Genomic DNA, 19,558 nt, shown 5'->3' on the forward strand with positions numbered 1-19,558 from the left:
ATTCAAGGGGGAGGGGGACCTGACCCTCCCCTCAGAAGAGGTTTTCAGGCTGTTTGGTGAAATCAGACTCCCCCCAGGGACTAACAGAAAGCAGCTGAGGCTGGGATGCAGGAAAGGGCTGGATGCCCAGAGGAGGGAGTTCAGTGTGGGTGGGCAACCATAGAAGGTGTCCTGGAGAAGGTGGGGTGGTGAGGAGAGCCTGAGGTGGCCCTGCCATCACACAGGGCAGAGGACAGGGGATGTGTTTGGGGATGGTTGAGACAAGGAGTGGTAGAGCTGCCTGTGGACAATGGAAGGGAAAAGGGGGGAGGCCAGTGGCCATGAGGTCAGCACAGTCCCAGCTGGGAGAGGAGGCCGGTCCCTGGGAGCAGCAGTGGGAGTGGAGGCTGGGGTGTTTGATGGTGCTTTGAGAGTGCAGCCCTTGTCAGAAGAAAGGATCAGGAGGAAAGAGTTTAAAAAGGAGGGTTCATGGGGCACCTGTGTGGCTCGGTGGTTGAGTGAATGCCTTCAGCTCAGGTCGTGATCCCGGGGTCCTGGGATCTAGTCCCACAGTGGGCTCCCCGCAGGGAGCCTGCTTCTTCCTCTGTCTATGTCTCTGCCTCTCCCTGTTTGTCCCTCATGAGTAAATAAATAAAATCTTAAAAAAAAAAAGGAGGGTTCACATTTTGTTTCCCTGAACTCTTGGGAGCCAGCAGAACCTTGGGGGAGATGCCCCCAGTAACTGGAAATAATAAACTTGGAATAGGATGGAGTCAGGGGCCCCTTGCACTTAAGTCAGGCTGAGAAGAGTGGTCCCTTGGAAGAAGCTGTTTCAGCCCAGGGAAGAGCTAAGGGCCAGTGTAGACGGAGAAGCTGTCCTGGACAGGAGGAGACAGTCGTGGGGGTGTTGCTTCTAGAGGAATGGTCTTGGAATCAGTCAGGCCCAGGCTTCCCCACATGTTGGATCTGTACAAGACAGAGACCCTCTGCTCTACCCCAGCCAGAAGTGGGGCCTCCTCTGGCGATCAGGGGGCCTGTCCCCTAGGCCTGCGGGGTATGGCTGGGCCTGAGCCTGGAGTGTCCTCGGACCGCCCCCCAGCCCCTCCTTACCCTGGCATCACCGGAAACCTTGCAGCCAGGGCTCAGCCAATCTCAGCCACAGACAGGGCGTGGGCCCTGAGCTGCTGAAGGAAGAGCAAGGCCAAAGCCAGGTGCAGGCAGGGAGAGAACAAGGGAGAAAATGGATCCATCCTGCCCGCCCACCACGCACCGCCTTCAGGGCCTGAGACAAAGGACACTCCTGACTGGTTTACTTTGCAACCTGAGGCTGCCTGGCTGCCCGGGCGCAGGGATCTTCCTCTGGGTTCAGAAACCACCGAGTTCTAAGGATTTGGGTGCTCCACTGGAGGCCACTGGGAACAAAACCCTCTCTCGACCTAGGCTCCCCTCGTCAGCACTTCTTTATTAACGTGTTCAATAATAAGATCTAGCAGTGGGTCTAATAAGCATTGCAATTCTTAAGTATCAATAAGCTTCTTGATATTTGAGATGTTTGCGGCACCTGTCACAGAATAGGAAAATATGTGCAGGTTCTCTTGGTCACAGGCATTGCTAACGCTATCACTTTGCTGCCTGCATTCATAATTGAGGGAAGTGCTCAGTTGCAGTTAGACGTTGGGAAGAGGGAGAAGCGGTTCTTCCTGCCCTGAAGTCTTTTCCATCGGTCCAGGAGGCTGTTAGGAACCCCTGAACTCCGCAGACAAGCAAAGCTATCTATGCTGTTAGCAGTCAAGAAAGAGTGGTTGCCCTTGACCGGGGAGGGTAGTCAGCAACTGGAGGGGAATCCAAGTGTGAGGGACTGGGGACAATTTTTTTCTTGACCCGAGTGCTGTTACCAGGTGTGATTAGTTTGCGGAAATTCGCCCACCTGTACACTTAGGCCCTGTGCACCAATCTGCATGAATCATTGATTTCAATACACATTTTGAAACCACCTTTACTAGAATAGACGTATATGCAGGTGTAAGCTTGTATGTGCATGCACCTTCTCTCTCTCTCTCTCTCTCTCTCTCTCTCTCTCTTACACACACACACACACACACACACACACACACACACAGTATATGCCGGTGAGCCTCTGCAGGTCCATGAGCATACACGTGTCTCCAGAACCCTTGCAGGCATGTGGACACAGATGGATACAGTGAGACAGAGAACACTATTTTTAGGAAATAATTCCAAGCCAAAGAGGAGGCTTCCTGATTTACTTGACTAGTGATTGCTGATGGTGGAGCGAATTGCCCTGAAAGGGCTGTTGTCATCCAGACTGGCTTTTTTTTTTTTTTCTTTCTTCTTTTTTAAGTAAAGCCTAATGACTTTGTTGTTTTTATAAAAATAATACAAGATCAGCATAAGCAATTCAAGCACTGAAGAAAAGGGCAAAAAAGAAAGTGTAAAATTACCCAAATGTTTATCGGTGGAGGAAAAAAAAAGTCACCATTCACATTTGGTGATGAGTGTTACAGACACCTTTCTTGCTCACTCAAAGATGGAAGCTAGACAGGGACATGCTTTTACAAAATGAGAGCTTACTCCCCCACCTGCTATTTTTAACAGAGATGTTCCTTTAACTTGACTTGAATGAAACAGAGGAACAAGACCCTGAGGGATGGAGTGGTTCTTAAAGTGCTAGGTCCTAGGACCTCTCCTCTGACTTGCCTTCACGCATTCCTTGCTGCACTTCCCTGGGGACTGGAGGAGCCCTCTTGAGGCCTGACTGTGTTGTGCTTGCTCACTGTTTACCTGTCACCTGGCCAGGTGCCTGCCTCACAGCAATCCCGGGCCTGGGCCCTTTGAAGCTGTGTGCAAGGGTCGGTGTGGCAGATCCCTGGGGTCACTGGTGACATGTTTCACGGGAGTGAGATCAAGGCAAAGCCTGCCTTTGGTTGACGGAAAGGGATTCTGTCCTGGCAGAGATCTCCAACAGGTGTCCACCCTGCCCTCTTGAGCTGGTGCCCGGCCATTCCTGGGTTTGATGTGGTAATTAGCGACACCGCCTCTCCCTTCCCGGTGGTGTCCCAGTCAGGAGCTGTGTCTGCCACATCCTGTTTTGTTGGGACAGTCAGGAGCACATTCTTTGGTCTCCATGTCATAGGCAGAGCATGTTCACACCAGGTCCTGGATCGTTTGAGGCCACTGGGGCCCACATTCTCCCGGTTTGGCGTCACATGTGTGTGCTGGTTGGATGCCCCAGTGGACGGTGGTGACTATTTTCTGGTTCTGCTGTCACTTGGTATCAGCTCTCATTTGTTCAGATGGGGGAGGAGGGGATCAAGTGGAGAGGTGTGAAGAGTCCACGATTCTCTGAGTTTCCCATTTTTGGAAGGATGCCCATCCTGGGGATTTGAGGAGGGTCCTCTCAGCAGGGCTTTATCACCCGTGTGTACCCCAAGGTAGCATCTGGATGACAACTCCAAAATTGTTACCCTGTTGTTTCCAAAAACCCATGGGATTTACCTGGGTCTCGTTGGGTGGACACAGATGCCCCTTCATGTGTTGGTACCTCCATGCCCCAAGTAAAGTCTGGGCACCCTCCCCCTGCAGGCAGATGGTGCAGTGGGGAGACAGAGTATCCCCCACCCTTTGCCCCACCGCCCAGGTTGTATTTGCCCAGAAAAGAAGTGGGTGCTTTGGGGCGCTGGCCCAGGCGGCCTCTGATCACCTTCCACAGGCCCCAGGGTTTCCTATAGAAGGGATGAGCTTGAGAGCAGGGGTGGCACTGGGTACCTTCTAATGCCTTTCCCTCACCTACATAATCTTCATCATTCCTACCATCATTCATTTGCTCAGCACCAGCCTTGCCAAGGATCTGGGATAAAAAGATGACGGGTCCCAGACCTGCCCCAGCGAGTGTCCCTCCTAGTCCAGAGACTGTCAGTACCTTTGTGGCTTGGTTAAAGAACCAAGAGGTGCAAATGTTCACTTTTGGGTTGAGTAGGGCAGAACAGAGGACTTGAGCAACACAGCCACTCTTGCCTACTTGCCATCAGATGTGCTCATAGGGATGGGAAGGGGACCATCTTTCGGGTCCCCACGCAACCCATAGCCTGGAGGACCTTGGGTTTGCCCAGGCCCGTGTCGGCCAGGTGTGCCCCTGGAGAGGTTGGGAACCGTGGCCTGGACCGTCTGGGCAGACCTCGTCCTTCCTCCACCAGCACAGCCCCTCCCCAGCAGGTGTGGCCACCCTGCCCCCTGGGCCTGGACATAGCATCACGCACTGCGTCTGTGTCTTCTGGCTTCCCCACAGGCCACACGAGGACTGCCGGTGCCCCAGAAGCAGGATGAGAAGATGGCAGACTTCCTGTTACCTCGGGGCACCAGCAGCTTCCGCAGGTTCACCCGGGAGTCCCTGGCGGCCATCGAGAAGCGCATGGCAGAGAAGCAAGCCCGAGGCTCGGCCGCCTCGCAGGAGAGCCGGGAAGGGCTGCCCGAAGAGGAGGCTCCCCGGCCCCAGCTGGACCTGCAGGCCTCCAAAAAGCTGCCAGATCTCTATGGCAACCCGCCCCGAGAGCTCATCGGGGAGCCCCTGGAGGACCTGGACCCCTTCTATAGCACCCAAAAGGTGACTGCCGCCCACCTCCCTGCCCACACCTTCCTGCAGCTCCCCTGTCAGCGCAGCAGATAGGGAGAAGGCCTCGCCTCCATATGGGGCTGTGTTTGGGGTGGGCTCCCTGGGCTCTGGGGGAGTGAGTCATTGGGGATCTGTATTCCAATCATTTTAATTTTATTCCAGAATAAAAGCCAGAATTACGCAGCCTGATATGGTTTGGTATTAGAAGAGAAGAAGCGGGCAAGCACAGTTGAATCTTGCCTCCTTGTGGTGTGCCTTCTGTGGGAGTCCTCTGCCGTTAGACTTTCCCCTTGGGCAGACTCCTCCCGTCCTGCAGGGCTGGCAATTTGGATTTGAGTCCTAAGTCCGGTCTTGAGTTGAGTGTGGGCTCCAGAGCACAGCACGTGGTCCCCTCTCCTACTCGGGACAGCATGTAGCCCACACCCTCCTGCCTGGAGAATTCGCTGGGTGCTGGCTGTGCCTGGGTAGCTCAGGCTGGGGCGGTAGCAGCAGCTGCTGGGCCTTGCAGGTGGTCTTGAGTCTGTGAAGGCCAACAGGAGGCCTGAGAGGGGTGAGGAGGGAGCTCATTCTGCCATCGTCCTCCTGGGTGTAGGGAGAGGAAGCAGCTTTTGACCACCAGGCAGGGCGACTCAGGCTTTCTTCCAGCAGGGATTTCCACCTAGGAGGTGAATTCCCCTACCTGGGTGCCCTGCCCTGGCCTCACCTCTCAGGCCACAGGGCTCCTGCAGAGGCCCGGTGCCTAGCCGGTTGCCCATACTTCTGGGCCTCACTGCTGGAGGGAGGAGGGTTTGCATCTGGTGGAGGCATTTCCCCAGAAGGCCAGGTACTGAGGAAGAAGGTAGCTCCTCACAGCACTGCAGTCAGTACCAAGGCCTGGAAAACGCTGGCAGGCAGACCGGGTCGGTGCTCACAAGGCAAGTGTGGGCATGCGGCAGTGTGAATCTTGTGTGTCCGTATCACCAGGCGCCTGAGTATGTGACCGTGCTGTAAGACTGAAGTTAGACCAAGAGCCTAGGGGGGAGGGGTACACCATTGTCTCTGTGTGTGATGGGAGTGGGTGTGGGCATGAATGTGAGTGGCTAAAGGGAGAGCCCACCCAATCTATACACACAGGTGGGAGCAGAGATCTTGAACCTGGTTGTGCTTCCCCTTGGTTCAGGTGATGCAGGTGGGGTTGAGGTCAGGGCCGGGGGTTACCGTTGGGGTCAGAGTAAGGCCAGAAGCTGGGATTAGTCAGGGTAGATAGGCCTAGGTCATGGTGGGTCACAGCTAGAAGAATTAGGGTCAGAGTGAAGGTCAAAGCTGGTGGCCAGTCCAGCTTTCAGTGGCCAGTCAGAGTGACAGCTACGTTAGAGTCAGCTGGGACAGGCGGAAGGCATGGCAGGAGGACCCAACTGAGGATGGAGTCAAGGCAGGGCTAGGCTTTTGGGGGCTGGTGGCAGTTGAGCCTAGAAGCAGTCAGGGACCCTGTTTTCTAACCCTGTGATCAGGAATACTTGAACCATGGCCCAGGCATGACTCTGGCCTCTAACCTTCTGACTCTTCTTGCTGACCCCTGACCACATTGCCCCACGTCCCAAGGGGTGACACAGGCAGAGCTTTTGGTCTTGATATATCCAGTCAGCTGATCTCCCCAGCTCAGATTAAATAGAACTTTGTCTCACTAGCTCAGCCTTTAGAGAAGCACAACCCCAGAGCCATGCCACCTCAGCTGTGCCAGCCTTAGCCTGGGGAGCTGGGGAGGCACTGGTAGCTCAGCCCCCAGCACCTCCTGTCCAGTCCCAGGCCCCATTGTGCTGAGTGGACTGCGTCTTCTGGAAGCTTGGGGAGAAAGCCCACCTTGGGCTGCTTAAGATCCTCCCAGGGGGAGACCCTAGGTCATCTCCTCTGGGATGGGCTAGGGTTGACACTTGCCCTGGACCCAGAGAGACAGGGCCTCAGAGAAAGCTTCTCTCTCCTGGACTGGGGTCTACATTTTCCCCTCCCTACCACTCACCTGTTAGTCTTCTCTGCTGACCCAACTCCCTAACTAGCCCATCACTCCCCAGCAGGCAGGAAGGGCTCAAAAGGGTGGAGGGGAAGGAGCGGGCATCAGCCACATCCTGGCCTCTCCTGGGAAAATAATCTCAGCTAGGATCATGAGAGGCCCCCCTCTTGTCAGGACTGTAATTTTGAAACTAAACTCAGTCCCACCCAGCCTGACATTCCCCTAAACTTGACCTTATCCCACTACAGCCATGGGCAACACTGTGAGCCACCGCTGACCTGCGGAACGGGCTGGCTGCCCTCCCTTGTCCTTTCCCCCTCTCTCAATCCCTCTCTTCCTTCCACCCAACCCTTAGCTAGGGTTCCACGGCTCAGAGCCAACAGCTGCCCCCCAAAATCCTCTCTCCACAGGGGTCTATGGGCTCCTGCCCCAACCTAAAGCAGCTCTCTGTTCACAGACCTTCATCGTGCTGAATAAAGGCAAGACCATATTCCGCTTCAGTGCCACCAATGCCTTGTATGTCCTCAGTCCCTTCCACCCTGTCCGGAGAGCGGCCGTGAAGATTCTGGTTCATTCATATCCTTTGCAGTGAGTCCCTGCCACGAGTTTCCTCTGGGCCCCACACGGGGGTGGGAAGGGTGTTTAGGGCCAAGAGCAGTGCCCATCCCTGTGGACCATCCAACACGGTCATCACCTAGTGGCTGGCTGGAAATGTAGGCTCTTGGACGTGCAGACCTGCCAAATAAGCATCTGCATCTCAGCAACATCCCAGGGGATTCTTGGGCACATGAAAGTTGGGGGAAACCCTGCTTCTTCAGTAGAGACACATCCTAGAAGCCAGTCTGCTGAGGATCCCAGAGGACAGGAGGTCTGTCAGTGTCCCCCGGCTCTGCTTTGGCTCCAAAGTCCCCTCCCACCGCCTCCTCCCCATCCCCTTGCAGGGACCTCGGGCAGGTCACTGGGGCTCAGCCAAGGAGAAGCCACTTCCCAGTAAAGAGACCTCTGGTTTATTCATATGTGGGCATCCTTCAAAGGAGGCAACACTTGCTTTTTGATTAGGTGTTGACAAAATGTTTGCAGTTTCAGAGTTATCTCAAAGAACTCTGGTTAGCGTTAAATTATATAAACCGCAGCCTAAAAAAGCTGCCGGCTGGGGAGGAGCGGCCCCTGAGTGCTGCAGTTTGACAAGGGACAGGACTGGCCTTTGGGCCCTCAGGGGGCCTCATTCAGGCCACGTGGGACGTGGGATGTGGGACGGGGTGCCAGCACCCAATCACGGCTGCTCTGCGGCCTTCAGAAAAGGGGCCCCCCAGATGGGGAGGCGGGGAGACGGGTGTCTGCATGCAGCCAGAGGCGTCTGTGTCTCCCTGCGCGGGCCTGGGCAGCCTCCCTTCGGCTGGCAGCTGGCTGGGCTGTTAATTGAATCAATGCCGCTGGGCTCTGCAGCATGATTAGCCATGGGTGTGGCAGGCTGCCCACGGTCGCCCCTCAGATCCCCACTCTGGTTGGACCTTTCCGGAGGCCAAGGCAACGACCCATCAACCTCCGAGGAGGGCAGGAGGCTTCAGGAAAACAGCTGCCCCATGAGGAGCTAAGTGACGCAGGCAGATGCTGACAGCTCAGGGGCTTTTTCTGTCCAGGCGGGGATGAAGGATGCCCCTTCCTGGTTCCCTGCCCACCTGTGCCCAGTCCCTGATCCTCACTGCAGGGGTTAATTGGAGGGGCTCAGTGCCAAACTTGTTCTCTGCACGTAGATGCTCTGTCCCGTCTTCTGGCTTGCTCCTGCCTTCCTTGGGGGGTTCCTGAGATGTGTGTGTGCAGGGCAAGTCCCACATGCTGCCATGGCTGTGGGAGCAGCAGGGTGGCTCTAGGGGGGGCAGACACCGTGGGGAGGGGCTCTATTCAGGGGGCAGCCTGGGGTTCATAGCTACATCTTACTTTGTGAGTCAAGAGTAGTTCTAGATTGAATTTTGAGCCATTCTGCAAATGTTCCTAAGCACTTAGCCTGGCACCCTGGGTATATGGAGCTGAATAAGACCCTGTCTTTGCCCCTTTGGGAATTTTGCAGTCCCCTAAGAGCGATAAGACCTCTACAAGAATAGTTGTCATTCCTGCCAGCGTGTGGGCACAGCCTGGTGAGGACGGCATGGCGGGAGAAGGAAAGGCCAGCCTTCTCACTTGGTCTAAGCTGTCTCCACCTCACTCCAAGGGCGTGGCCTCCCTGAAAGCATGCTCCTCCTCCCACCTGGGGCTTCTCCTCCAGGTATCTAACCAACCCAGCACTGTTTGGCAGCCGCGGCAGCCCCCAGGGATGCAGCGGCAGCCCCAGGATTCCAGCAGGGCCCTGGACTGGGCCGGGGTGGGGGCAGCCAGATGAAGCCACCCTAACTGACATCCCCAGCCTGGCCAGAGGATCCACTGAGCAGTGGCTGAGGCTGTGTGGGGCTGGCCCCGCCTGCCCACCCCACCACCTGCTGCCCCCGGCGCAACCCACCCTGAGGCCTCAGAGCTGGCCTGTGTTCCCCAGGGCAGCGGCCCCAGGGAGGTGGCTTGTCATGGTTGAGGCCCTGCAGTGGGCTCCCAGGGGCTGCCTTGACACTCCACGGCCTGGGATTGGGAGCACTCCGCTGGCCCTCAACAGCGCCCCTTAGTGGTCTCGGGGGGCAATGGGGGAGAGGAAGGGTCTATATCTTGGGTTGCGGGGGAAGGTTTGGGAGCAGCCCCTCTGTGCCCTTGAGCCTTGCCATTCAAAGTGTAGCACATAGACCAGTAGCAGCAGTTTCGTGAGGCTCTTGTAAGAATTGCAGAATCTCGGGCCCCACCCCAGAGCCTGCATTTTTGCAAGGATCCCACAATCCGAGCACACACCACCCTGGGCAGTTGTTAGCAGCTGTCCTTTTGTGAGGATCACCTTAGGCTCACCTGGGCAGTTTATTTAAAATGTAGATTCCTGGCCCTTACCAGACCAGAAGCTCCAGTGTGAAGCCTAGGAATCCCCAAACTGTCCGCGCATTTTTTTTTTCTTAATTGAAATATAATTCATGTACCACACAACCTACCGTTTTTAAGCGTACAATTGAGTAGATTTTAGTATATTCCTATGGTGGCGCAACCATCACCACTCTCTAATTCCAGAACATATCATCACCCCAAAAAGGAATCCTGTGCCCATCAGTCGCTATGAATTTTGAATGCATACAGATTCTGTGTTTCAAATAATGAACTTTCACTCTGCTTACATTCTCTTGTATGGTGGTGGGGAAAAAAAGCCCACATAACATAAAATTTACTATCCTAGCCATTTTGAAGTATACAGTTGAGTGGTGTTTACTATGTGCATATTGTCATGTAGCAAATCTCCAGCACTTTTGCATCTTGCAAAACTGAAAATCTTTACCCATGATTAGCTTACATTTTCATATCCATTCAGACACCTCCTGAGCCACACATGCAGTTATGTGCTAGGCCCTTTGGAGAGGGCAAGGGGCCAAAGACAAATTTAGGAAGGAGCAGGAGGGCCACGCCTGCTCTCAAGGAAGAAAACCCACTCACTACTAATGATGCAGGCACTCACGGCGATATGCTAGTGGCTTTTTCTCTGTGCTCCATGCTTGCAGTGCATCCCTGGGAAGTGGCCTAAAAAGTAAATATGGGTATGTAGAATTATTTTTTCCAATGTATTTTTGTTATAATCCTGCAGAATGTGTTCCTGCCAGGATTAAATAAAAGAAACCAACTGAACTCCCAATTCCACTGCAGTCACATTCAGAGAGGCCTCACGTTCACACGGAGCAGCTTTCTGCCTTCCTGGGTGCACAGGATCTGTTCACAAAATCCACCCACGTTTCTCTAGCAGATTCAAATGGGCAATCAAACCACATGTTTGTGTGTGTTTGTGTGAGTGTGTGTGTGTGTGTGTGCATGTTCATTGAATGGCACAAATATATGAAAATGCCCCCCACGGCATCCCCTCTGTTTGCGAGCATTTTTTTTTTTGACTCCTTGGGATCCAAAAACAGGCAGGCCAAGTTTCAGGCATTCCCCACCTGCCCCCATGCAGGCAGTCCTTACTGGCATTTTCATAATGAGGCTGGGAGTGGGTGTTGGGGCACAATGACACCACAGGATTGAAGATGTTCAGCTGAGCTCCCACCTAGAGAGCTGGCCTTTGCCTCTGCCCATACATGGGGCCAGCTCAGTCATCAACCTGAGACTGCCAGGCAGTGCAAACAGGTGTGCCCTGGCCTGGGGTACACTTGACTCATCTCTCTGGTATTGGCCTACTGCTGAGCTCCATGGGGGACCTGGGGATGCTTTGAGCAGAATCATGCACCTCTAGGTAGGAGGACACCTACAGGAATGACCATCCATGGGGTCAAGAGAGCCAAGCAGGGCTTCCAGCAGTCAAGGACCCCCAGAGTCTAGAGTTTGCTGCACCTTCCAGCACTCAAGGGCCTCCAGAGTCTAGAGTTTGCTGCACCTCACCTTAACCTGTTACTATGTCTAGAAAAGGCAGGCAGCTCCTGTCATTTCCCAGGATGGGCCCCAGGCCCTGGCTGGCAGCACTTAGAAGGGCTGTCTACTTTGGCTTTTCCCTAAGTCTTGCTGCTAGAGTCCAGCTCACCTGAACTCCAGCCAAATCTTTTGGCCCAGAGCAGCCTGTTCACACTGCTGTTTTCTGCCCAAGGGTCTTTTCTTCGCTCTAGTGAGAGCACTGAGAGGGGTCTCCCCCAGTCAGCCCACCTTGCCTCATCACCCTGACCAGTTGTGCTGATAGGTTGCTGAAGGAACCCTGCCCAACATTGGGTGCCTGTCTAAATGCCTCCTCCTCCAGGAAGCCTTCCTGCCCAGCCAGAGGCTGGTCTGGTTTCTCATAATATCCCATCTTGAAGCTGTTCAGATGCCTCCTGTCTCCCACCCAGGGCCAGGCACACATGCTCTTTAGGTTTATTCTTTAAAATAATGAACAGTTTCATCCCTCCCCTGGGTGGCAGTCTGCTCACACTTTACAAAGCCCTTCACTCATTGGTTTACTGCCCTGTGAATGGTAGAAGTCAAGTTTGGGGTAGCATTTCCCCCTGAAGCAGGGTGACTCCCCCCAGCCCTTTGGTCTGGAGGCAGAGAGACTGACCCTTGGTATCGTCATGCAGAGACAGTGCAGCTGCAGGGCTCAGTGTGGGGGTCCCGAGCTGGCCAGCCCGGGGCTCTGAGCTGGGCTGTGCCATTGACCAGCCTTGTACCGACAGTGTGTGACTGCTGCAACAAATGACCACAAACGTGGTTTAAGACAGCAAAAATTTATTATCTTAGAGTTCTGGAGGTCAGAAATCCAAGAAGTTCTCACTGAGCTAAAATCGGGGTATTGGCGTTCCTCTCTGGAGGCACTAGGGGAGAATCTGTTCCTAGTCTTCCCCAGTCTCTAGAGTCTGTGCAGACTCCTTGGCTTGTGGCACCCCCATATACAAAGCCAGCAACTCCTGGTGCAATATCCCACAGACATCCAACCCTCCTGCCTGCCTCTTTGACTTAGAAGGACCTTGTGCTGACATTGGGCCCACCCAGACAATCCAAGGTGCTCTCCCATCTCAAGACCCTGAATTTAATCACATCCATAAATTCCTTTTGCTGAAGAAATTAGCATTTGTGCTTGTCAGGGATGAAGATGTGGTTGGGGTGGGCGGGGTGGGTACTGTTTCTCTCCCTGTTATAGTAACCTCCTGTCTGACCTTGTGCCTCAGTCTCTTCATGAACAAAATGGAGACAAATCCTCCCCCCACACACACACACTGCCCTTGGGTTGTTGGGAGAATTGAATTAGTTAATGGTTACAGAGAACAGAGCCTGGCACCTAGGAAGGGCTCAATAAATATTTGCTCTTAGGGTCATTACTTTCATATTTCAGGAATCACCTGGGATCCACAGTAGTGGATCTGGCCAGGTGGGGGTACGGGAGAGGGCAGTGAATAAAGCTGGTTGAGGGGCATATTAACTGTCTGCCTAGTAAGGACAGCCTTGGCACAGAGCCTGGGTGTAGGGAACATGTGCGTGTGTAAGGGAGAAGGGAGTGAGTCTCAGCCATGGAGACCTACCCACAGACAGAGGGATGGGCCACTTTCAAGCTGAGGGACACCGCCCTACACACACCTGGGCCTAGAGAGGTGTCCTCCCACCAGGGAGGAATCAGGGCTTCATGGAGCGATGGCCTCTGAGCTGAGCAGCTCTGCTATAGCTGAGGGAGGTTCCCAAAGCCTGATCCTCTTTCATCTCAGGTGAGAAATTGGAGAATTCATTATAAACTGGGGGTGGGGCTTGGCATGCTATTTCCTGATCCCCTGGATTCCCTAGCAGGAGGACTGAGTGTGGAGGGCATGCATCTAGATCCTTTGAGAGGCCTCCCTCCCCTCCTCTCTCCCCCCAGATGGGACAGCATCGCTGTCTCCCAGAAGTCAGCACCCCAGCTAAGCCCAGTCTCCAGGCTGACTGCACTGGTCTCCCCCTCAGACCTGAGGCCCCACCAGGCCTTAGAAAAGGGTGGAGCTCTACTAGGGAGGAAAGAGGCAGGCCCCTAGGGCTCAATTACTTCAGCTCCCTGGCAGCCAGAGGGATTCTCAGGCGGGCAGCTGCTGCTTGCAGAGCTGGGACTGGGGCCACATCGTGAGCCTGGGGGCAGCCACCGGGCACAGGAAGCCCAGCCTCTCTTCTTGGGCTGAGGAGGGAATTTGTGAGAGCAGCAGGGTGTCTGTTCTGGCTCAGGCCCCTTGGAGGTGCCCCAGCCCCTACGCGGCCCAAGGTCTGCCCCTTGCTCCTCTGTAGGTCTGGCAGAGATGAGAGGGACCCGTGGGGGTTAGTCAGAGCTCCATCCAGCTTGAAGCAGCAGAGAAGGAGCCAGAGAGTCAGGGATCAGACAAGCCTGGGGCAGTTCAATTCAAGACCGGAGGCCCAGAAGTATGCCCACAACACAGTCCTGACATCTGCAGAGTTCCCGTTCTGGGGGGGGGAACAGATAGGCATTGACATTGAGGGATCAGCAGCACACTTTAAGAGAGATGATGCCCCATGCCCTGGGGTGTGGTCACCTAGGGATCGAGCAGCCTGCTTAGAGAGGGTGCTCCTGCCCAGAGAGGATGCTCATTCTGAGGGATGCCCCTGCTCAGAGGGGGTTCCCCAGCTAGGAGTTTCCTGGAGGGAGAGGAGGAGAGCAGGAGGTGGAGCACGTGTGAAGGGCAGGAGGCAGTACTAGAAGCCATCTCCTGTGCCGTCTGGGTCAGTGTGTCCTGACAGGGTGTATAAGTTTGGGCAGCAGAACACTCCTTCAGAGAAGTCCTGAGCCAAAGGTGAAAAGCCTCTGGGAAGGGAGGGGAGAGAACTGGGAGCCCCACTGTCCTCTCCCCCCAGCAGTAACCCCTGAGGAACAGCTTCTAAATCCCGCCTCCTTCTCGTGGGGCTAAGGACGGCGCTCCCCCATGGCTGTGGGTAAAAGCCTTTGTGGTCCCGAGGGTCTTCCTCCCTGCCCTCCAGGACCCTGTGTGGGACTCTGCTAATGGTGTGGTGTCTGGTGGCTGGCCCCCAAAGAGGCTACAGAGCAGGGCAGGGGTCCGGCCACCAGTGCCGGGCAGAGGACAGGGCTGGCCTCAGTGGGGAGTTGTTGGCAGGGACTGGCAACCAGTCTGTCCCCTCGGAGCCCCTGTCTCGTTGACCTGGCAGCACTGGCATGGCAGTGACAACCCCGGGGACAGAACCCTATGGCAGGAGAGGCCTGGCTGGCCCGCTGCACACAGCTTTCCTTGACACCAGCGCTACGCTATTCAGTATGCTCATCATGTGCACCATCCTGACCAACTGCGTGTTCATGGCCCAGCACGACCCTCCACCCTGGACCAAGTATGTCGAGTGAGTATCTTAAGGCCTCAGTAGCCTGCCCCTCCCTCCCTTCTTTTCCATTCCATACTGTGGCCCCAGAAGTCACCCCTGAAGTCACCAGCAGGACTTGCCCACCTGGAGAGACCTTGGCCCAGCCCCTTCCCTCTCTGGCCACTCCTGGTCCTGCCAGCTTCTTGCCTTGAGGATGAAGCTCTCTGGGTTGGCAAAAATGGGAGATACCCTCCTTACCCACCCTGAAGAGCACTGAGCCCATCAGAGAAGGCTCTGAAAGAAAACCCTGATAATTTATTGAGGACTTAGTATGTGCCAGGCACATCTTGTCCAATGGGATGTGGCCAGGGGGTATAGCAGCTGGGCAAGGCCCAGGGCTGGCCCCACTTCAGGACTACCTCTGCGGCCTCCAGTGACCCTTTGCATGGCTTACTTCCAGGCCATCCTTCTCAAATGAAAAGTACCTTACCCACAAGTTTTAAACAGACCTGGTGGGCCCTTGGGGCATTTGGTTTGTTTTCAGGGAACTGATGGAACATCAGGGACAGCCTCTCTCACCAGAGTGGCTTGTCTTGTGGCTGTGTTCGCACAGGACCCACAGGATCATCAGTGCATCGGGGATGAGGGAAGCAGCGCCGGTGTGGCCGGCTCCCATCCCAGTCCGTGGGCCACGGTCCTGGCATCTAGGCATCAGGATTCTTCAGGCCTCCCCGCCCAGCCTCAGGTGTTAGACCCTCAGCCCCCTTTCCAAGCCCCCGCAGGTAGCTGAGCATGGACCATGCTGAGGACCCACAAGCGAGGGTGAGGGAGTGATAATGATCTGAGTGGCCTTACAGGGTAGACCCAGTGACCACCATTTGCCTGTGTGCATGGCCCCCCAAGCTGGGGTGAGGAGAGAAGTCGAGGGTCTTTCTCATGCCAAAATAAGCAGGAGGGAAAATGCAAAATTCGGGTGCATGGCGAGCACTCAGCAACGCTGAGTAAACATGTGAAGATGAAATAATTAGTCCAATGTTTGGACCAAAGCTCCAGCTCTGCCATGGGGCATGGCCAAGGGTCTCGTACTAGGGCTCCTTAAGAAAGGAGCTGTACAGGCCTCCTGCTTGCGTGTGAGGAGCCTGGCCAATCTGGCCTGCGGGCAGCAGCCTCCCTGAGAAACCTTGCGGGTCTCTCCTCCCAGGTACACCTTCACTGCCATTTACACCTTTGAGTCTCTGGTCAAGATTCTGGCTCGAGGCTTCTGCCTGCATGCGTTCACCTTCCTCCGGGACCCGTGGAATTGGCTAGACTTCAGTGTGATAGTCATGGCGTAAGTACCTTGCTCTCTGTGCCGTACTGTGCCATGCCATGCCGTAGTAAGGAATGTGTGCATCACCTCTAGCCGTGGGCCACCACCGGGCCCTCTCCCCACTGCTGCAGTCAGCATGCCTCTCTACAAGTGGCTGTAGAGCAGCCCACCTTACTGCTGTGGCAAGAGGGAGACAGGATGGGGGCCCCAGCTCACATGGTGGGCTGTGGAGGTCAGGCCCGCTGGCTCATCTGTGGCTCCATGGCAGCCCTGTGCTCTGCAGACATCATTACGATTCTGGCTTAGCATCCTCTGTCCTTTCTACCGAGGAAACCAATGTTACAATCCAAAACCTCTGGACCACAATGAACAATGACCTGGGTTCCAAGGTGATTAAGAATGAATCAGCAGAAAAGAGAAGGAGTGTGGAAAAGACCGGGCAACCCTAGGAGCCCATGCCAGGCACACCAGCACATCTGCTGCCTCCACTCACTCCACGTTTGGCACATTCTAAGGCACCCAGTCACTGACATGATCCAGTGGGTCGTCACACCAGCCAGAGAGGTATCTTGGATGGGGATTCCTTGTCCCCATTTTACAGATGACAAAACAGATGCCAAGGACACCCAAGGAGCCTGCCAGAGAGTGAATGTGAATACCCCTGGCCTGCTGCCATGCAGGCTGGGGCCCCACTTTCTTGTCTAAAAAGAGACCCTCACCGAGGCTGGGTGGAGGCATTCCCCTCAAGATGTGTCAGCAATGGGTGCTGTGCTGTGTTCTGACAGGGATGACTGATCAGGGTGGGCCTCCTGTGCAGGAGCTGTGGCCAGGGCTTAGCCATCAAACCCTTTCGGAAAGCCTGATGTGTGTGCAGGGCTGGGCACCACGCATTGGCAGGGAGCAGAGCTGGTGAGGGCAACACTCCCTGCCCATGCAGAGCAACTTGTGGAAGGACAGTGTTGGCCTAGGTGGTATCAGAGGTTTGGTTCAGTTCTTACTTTCTAGGATTCTCGGATTCACTAAATCTACCTGTTTGTGACAAGATCTGCCTCACCCCAGACATGAGCAGCCCTGCTGTGAGCTCAGCCATGCGGGGGGAAGAGAAGGGAGAGTAGGCAGCCAGACCGTGCTGATGGGGTGCTTTCTAGCTAAGTGGAGAGTCTGATGGTTAGAAGATGCATCCAGGACCTGGTTTCTAGGCGCTCTGCTTGTAAGCTGACTCCAGCCCACCGTTTTACAGGTGGGGAAACTGAGGCTCAGATGCTGCCACTTGCCCAAAGCCAGTGTAGACGTAGGCCTGGCCAGAGCTAAGTGAGCAAGGGAGAGTGTAGTGGGAGGAAAGGCAGAGTGCGGGGAGGGGGCAGGCGGGGGGGCAGGGGACAGACTTGTGGCTTGGCAGGCTGTGGTAAGAGCCCAGGGTGGCAGGAGCCACCAGTGGTTGAGAGCAGGGAGTAACTTGACCTGAGCTACGTATTATAAGTTTACCCAGCAGCTGGGGGGCTATTTTAGTAGCCAGGAGAGAGATGGCTGGGACATCTCTCTCAGAGAGTTTAAGTAGAAAAGCTATGGGACACGGTCAGATTTTGGATGTACTTTGAGGGTAGAGCTGATAGGACACCCCAAAGTGGTTTTGGCCTGAACAGCTGGGTGAACAGCATTACCATTCACTAAAATGGAGGATGAAGGGAGGAGCTGGCGGAGGGAAGGAGAGAGGGAATCAAGAGTCTAGATTGGAATGCATTAAATTTGAAAGCATCCAGGGTGAGATACAGAATAGGCAACTGGATATTCCAGTCTGGAGTTCAGGAAAGAGGTCCGAGGTAGAGATATATATTTAGAAGCCATCAGGGTGCAGATGAGACTTGCAGCCAGGAGACCGGATGAGTGAATCATCTAGAGTGAGCGCGGCCAGAGAAGGGACGGCGCCTGGGAACTGTACCACGGGATGCTCCAACATCTCGAGGTCAGGAAAGAAGGGGTGAGCCGGGGCGTCTGGAGGGCACTGCCGTGGTGGGTGGGGGAAGGCCTAGGCAGAGGACTGTCCTGAAAGCCAGCTCAGGAGCGTGACTCCACTCGAAAGATGTCCTGAGGAGGCTGAAGACATCCAAGGCATCGACCATGGCAGTCAAGACATGACACCCCTGAGGACCGTGATGCCGCTGATGGCCTTGACCAGACATGGTGGGGGACATACGCCTGATGAGATAGGGCTCAAGAGACGGGGCCAAGTATAGACATTTTGTTTGTGGAGTTAGCTGTAAACCTTGAAAATAGAGTGCTGGGGGCTGGAGAAAATGGGCAGGGGAGCACTTCTAAAGACGGGAGGTGTCTTTGTAAGGGGGTGGGCACGATCCAGGAGAGAAGAGAAGCCCGATGATGGAGGGGGCGGGTTGCAGGAGCAAAGCCCTTGAGCTGGCCTGAGGGCTGGGAATCACGGGCCCAGGTGGAGCATTGGCCTTAAGAGCACCGAAGGCAGAATTTCGAGTGGGTTGGTAGAGTCGATAATGAGAGAGGAGAATTTCTCTCCTGATTGCTTCAATTTTCTCCGTGGTAAGATGCAGGATCATCAGCTGAGACCACAGAGTAGGGAGGCGTGTCCGGGGTCTGTGTCTTTCCTATCTTCCCATTCCAGAGCCTGAGCAGGACTGTGTCAGAGCAGCGATACCCCCAGACCCTGGGTCCCCTGCCTAATAGTAGGAGCCAGGCATTGGCCTGTCTTCAGCCCATGCCTCTGGGAGGTGCTCTGTGTGACCTCAGGCCTTCAGTGAGTCCTGCTGTCTTGTCCCATGAGAGAATCTGTCTCAATCCCCACGGGATCCCGCGGGGAACCGCTTCTTCCGCTTGGAATCACAGAGCAGGTGTGCCTTCCTCAGCAAGGCTTGCCTGCCTTCACTCTGTACGAGAACCAGGGGTAACAAAGCAGAACAGACTCAGAGGCCAGCAGACTATTTCCAAGTCCTGGGTGTCTCACAGAAACTGGCAACCCACTTCCCCTGGGGCTGCATGGACCCACTGGAACATCAAGGTTCTGCTCTGGGCTGGGTTGGCCTGGCAGCTCTGATTGGTGGTGGCCCTGCCTTAGGACAAAAAAACGGCTGCCCTGGTAATGCAGTGGAATGCATCCTGCTATGGTCAGAATGGCTCGATAATGGGGAGGGGGCTCCTAGAATCATCGAAGGAGCCTGGGGTGGCAGAAACCGTCCATTCACTGAAACCCCCCCTCCTCCATTTTATAGATGGGGAACTGAGGCTTGCCCACAATTAGGGAATGAATCAGCAGTCGCGTCGGGACTAGAACAGGTCTCCTTGCTCGAGAGGCACCCCAGGGCTGATGTTTCCACCTGAACACCCCCCACACACTCAGTGTAGAGATGGTGGGAGGGTCGGGGTTGCCAGGAGGCCTGCCAGGCAACCCTCTCGCCAGAGTTCTTCCTGGGGCCCCTCCTGGCTGGGCATTACCTGCCAGTTAGCACGGCCTCCCACCTCCAGGGGTTGTTATGGAAACTGAACCTAGAGAGGAAGGGAGGGAAGGCAGCCGGGAGAGGGTGGGCTCTACCTCTGCCCAGCAGCCCAGGAGGGGCCTTGTGATGCAACAGGAGAGCTGCGCAGGAAGATGGGGGCGGAGCAGGAGGAAGGCCGGGGTCTCCTGCCTCTGGGTTCCTCAAGCTTCCAAGAGGGCTTCTCCCTAGGCCCGTGATCCGCCAACCCAGCCGTCTGCCCCTACACAGTAGCTTGGCCAGAGCAGAAGGAGCAGAATGGCTTGGAGGAACGTTTTGCCAGCCTGACAGGGGCAGAGCTTGAG

At 55.2% G+C, this 19,558-nt stretch overlaps 1 protein-coding gene and 1 long non-coding RNA gene across 7 annotated transcripts in view; one reads left to right on the forward strand and one right to left on the reverse strand.

The window, feature by feature from the left end:
- SCN5A (sodium voltage-gated channel alpha subunit 5) overlaps positions 1-19,558 on the forward strand; it is a 95,992-nt gene that overhangs the window by 11,679 nt on the left and 64,755 nt on the right. For all 6 annotated transcript variants that reach the window (XM_077865748.1, XM_077865750.1, XM_077865752.1 and 3 more), the window contains exons 2-5: positions 4,286-4,600; positions 7,054-7,171; positions 14,396-14,486; positions 15,649-15,777. In XM_077865748.1, the coding sequence (XP_077721874.1) occupies positions 4,328-4,600; positions 7,054-7,171; positions 14,396-14,486; positions 15,649-15,777 (611 nt within the window). In that variant the 5' untranslated portion in view covers positions 4,286-4,327. The remainder of the gene's footprint in view (positions 1-4,285; positions 4,601-7,053; positions 7,172-14,395; positions 14,487-15,648; positions 15,778-19,558) is intronic.
- Positions 17,481-19,307, reverse strand: LOC144294124 (uncharacterized). The gene is made up of 2 exons (XR_013361521.1): positions 19,216-19,307; positions 17,481-18,650 (listed from the first exon to the last, which is right to left on the reverse strand). It is a non-coding gene; the product is annotated as an uncharacterized LOC144294124 (long non-coding RNA).

The sequence above is a fragment of the Canis aureus genome, chromosome 22 (genome assembly GCF_053574225.1).
Source record: "Canis aureus isolate CA01 chromosome 22, VMU_Caureus_v.1.0, whole genome shotgun sequence".
In the NCBI taxonomy this organism is placed as follows: domain Eukaryota; kingdom Metazoa; phylum Chordata; class Mammalia; order Carnivora; family Canidae; genus Canis; species Canis aureus.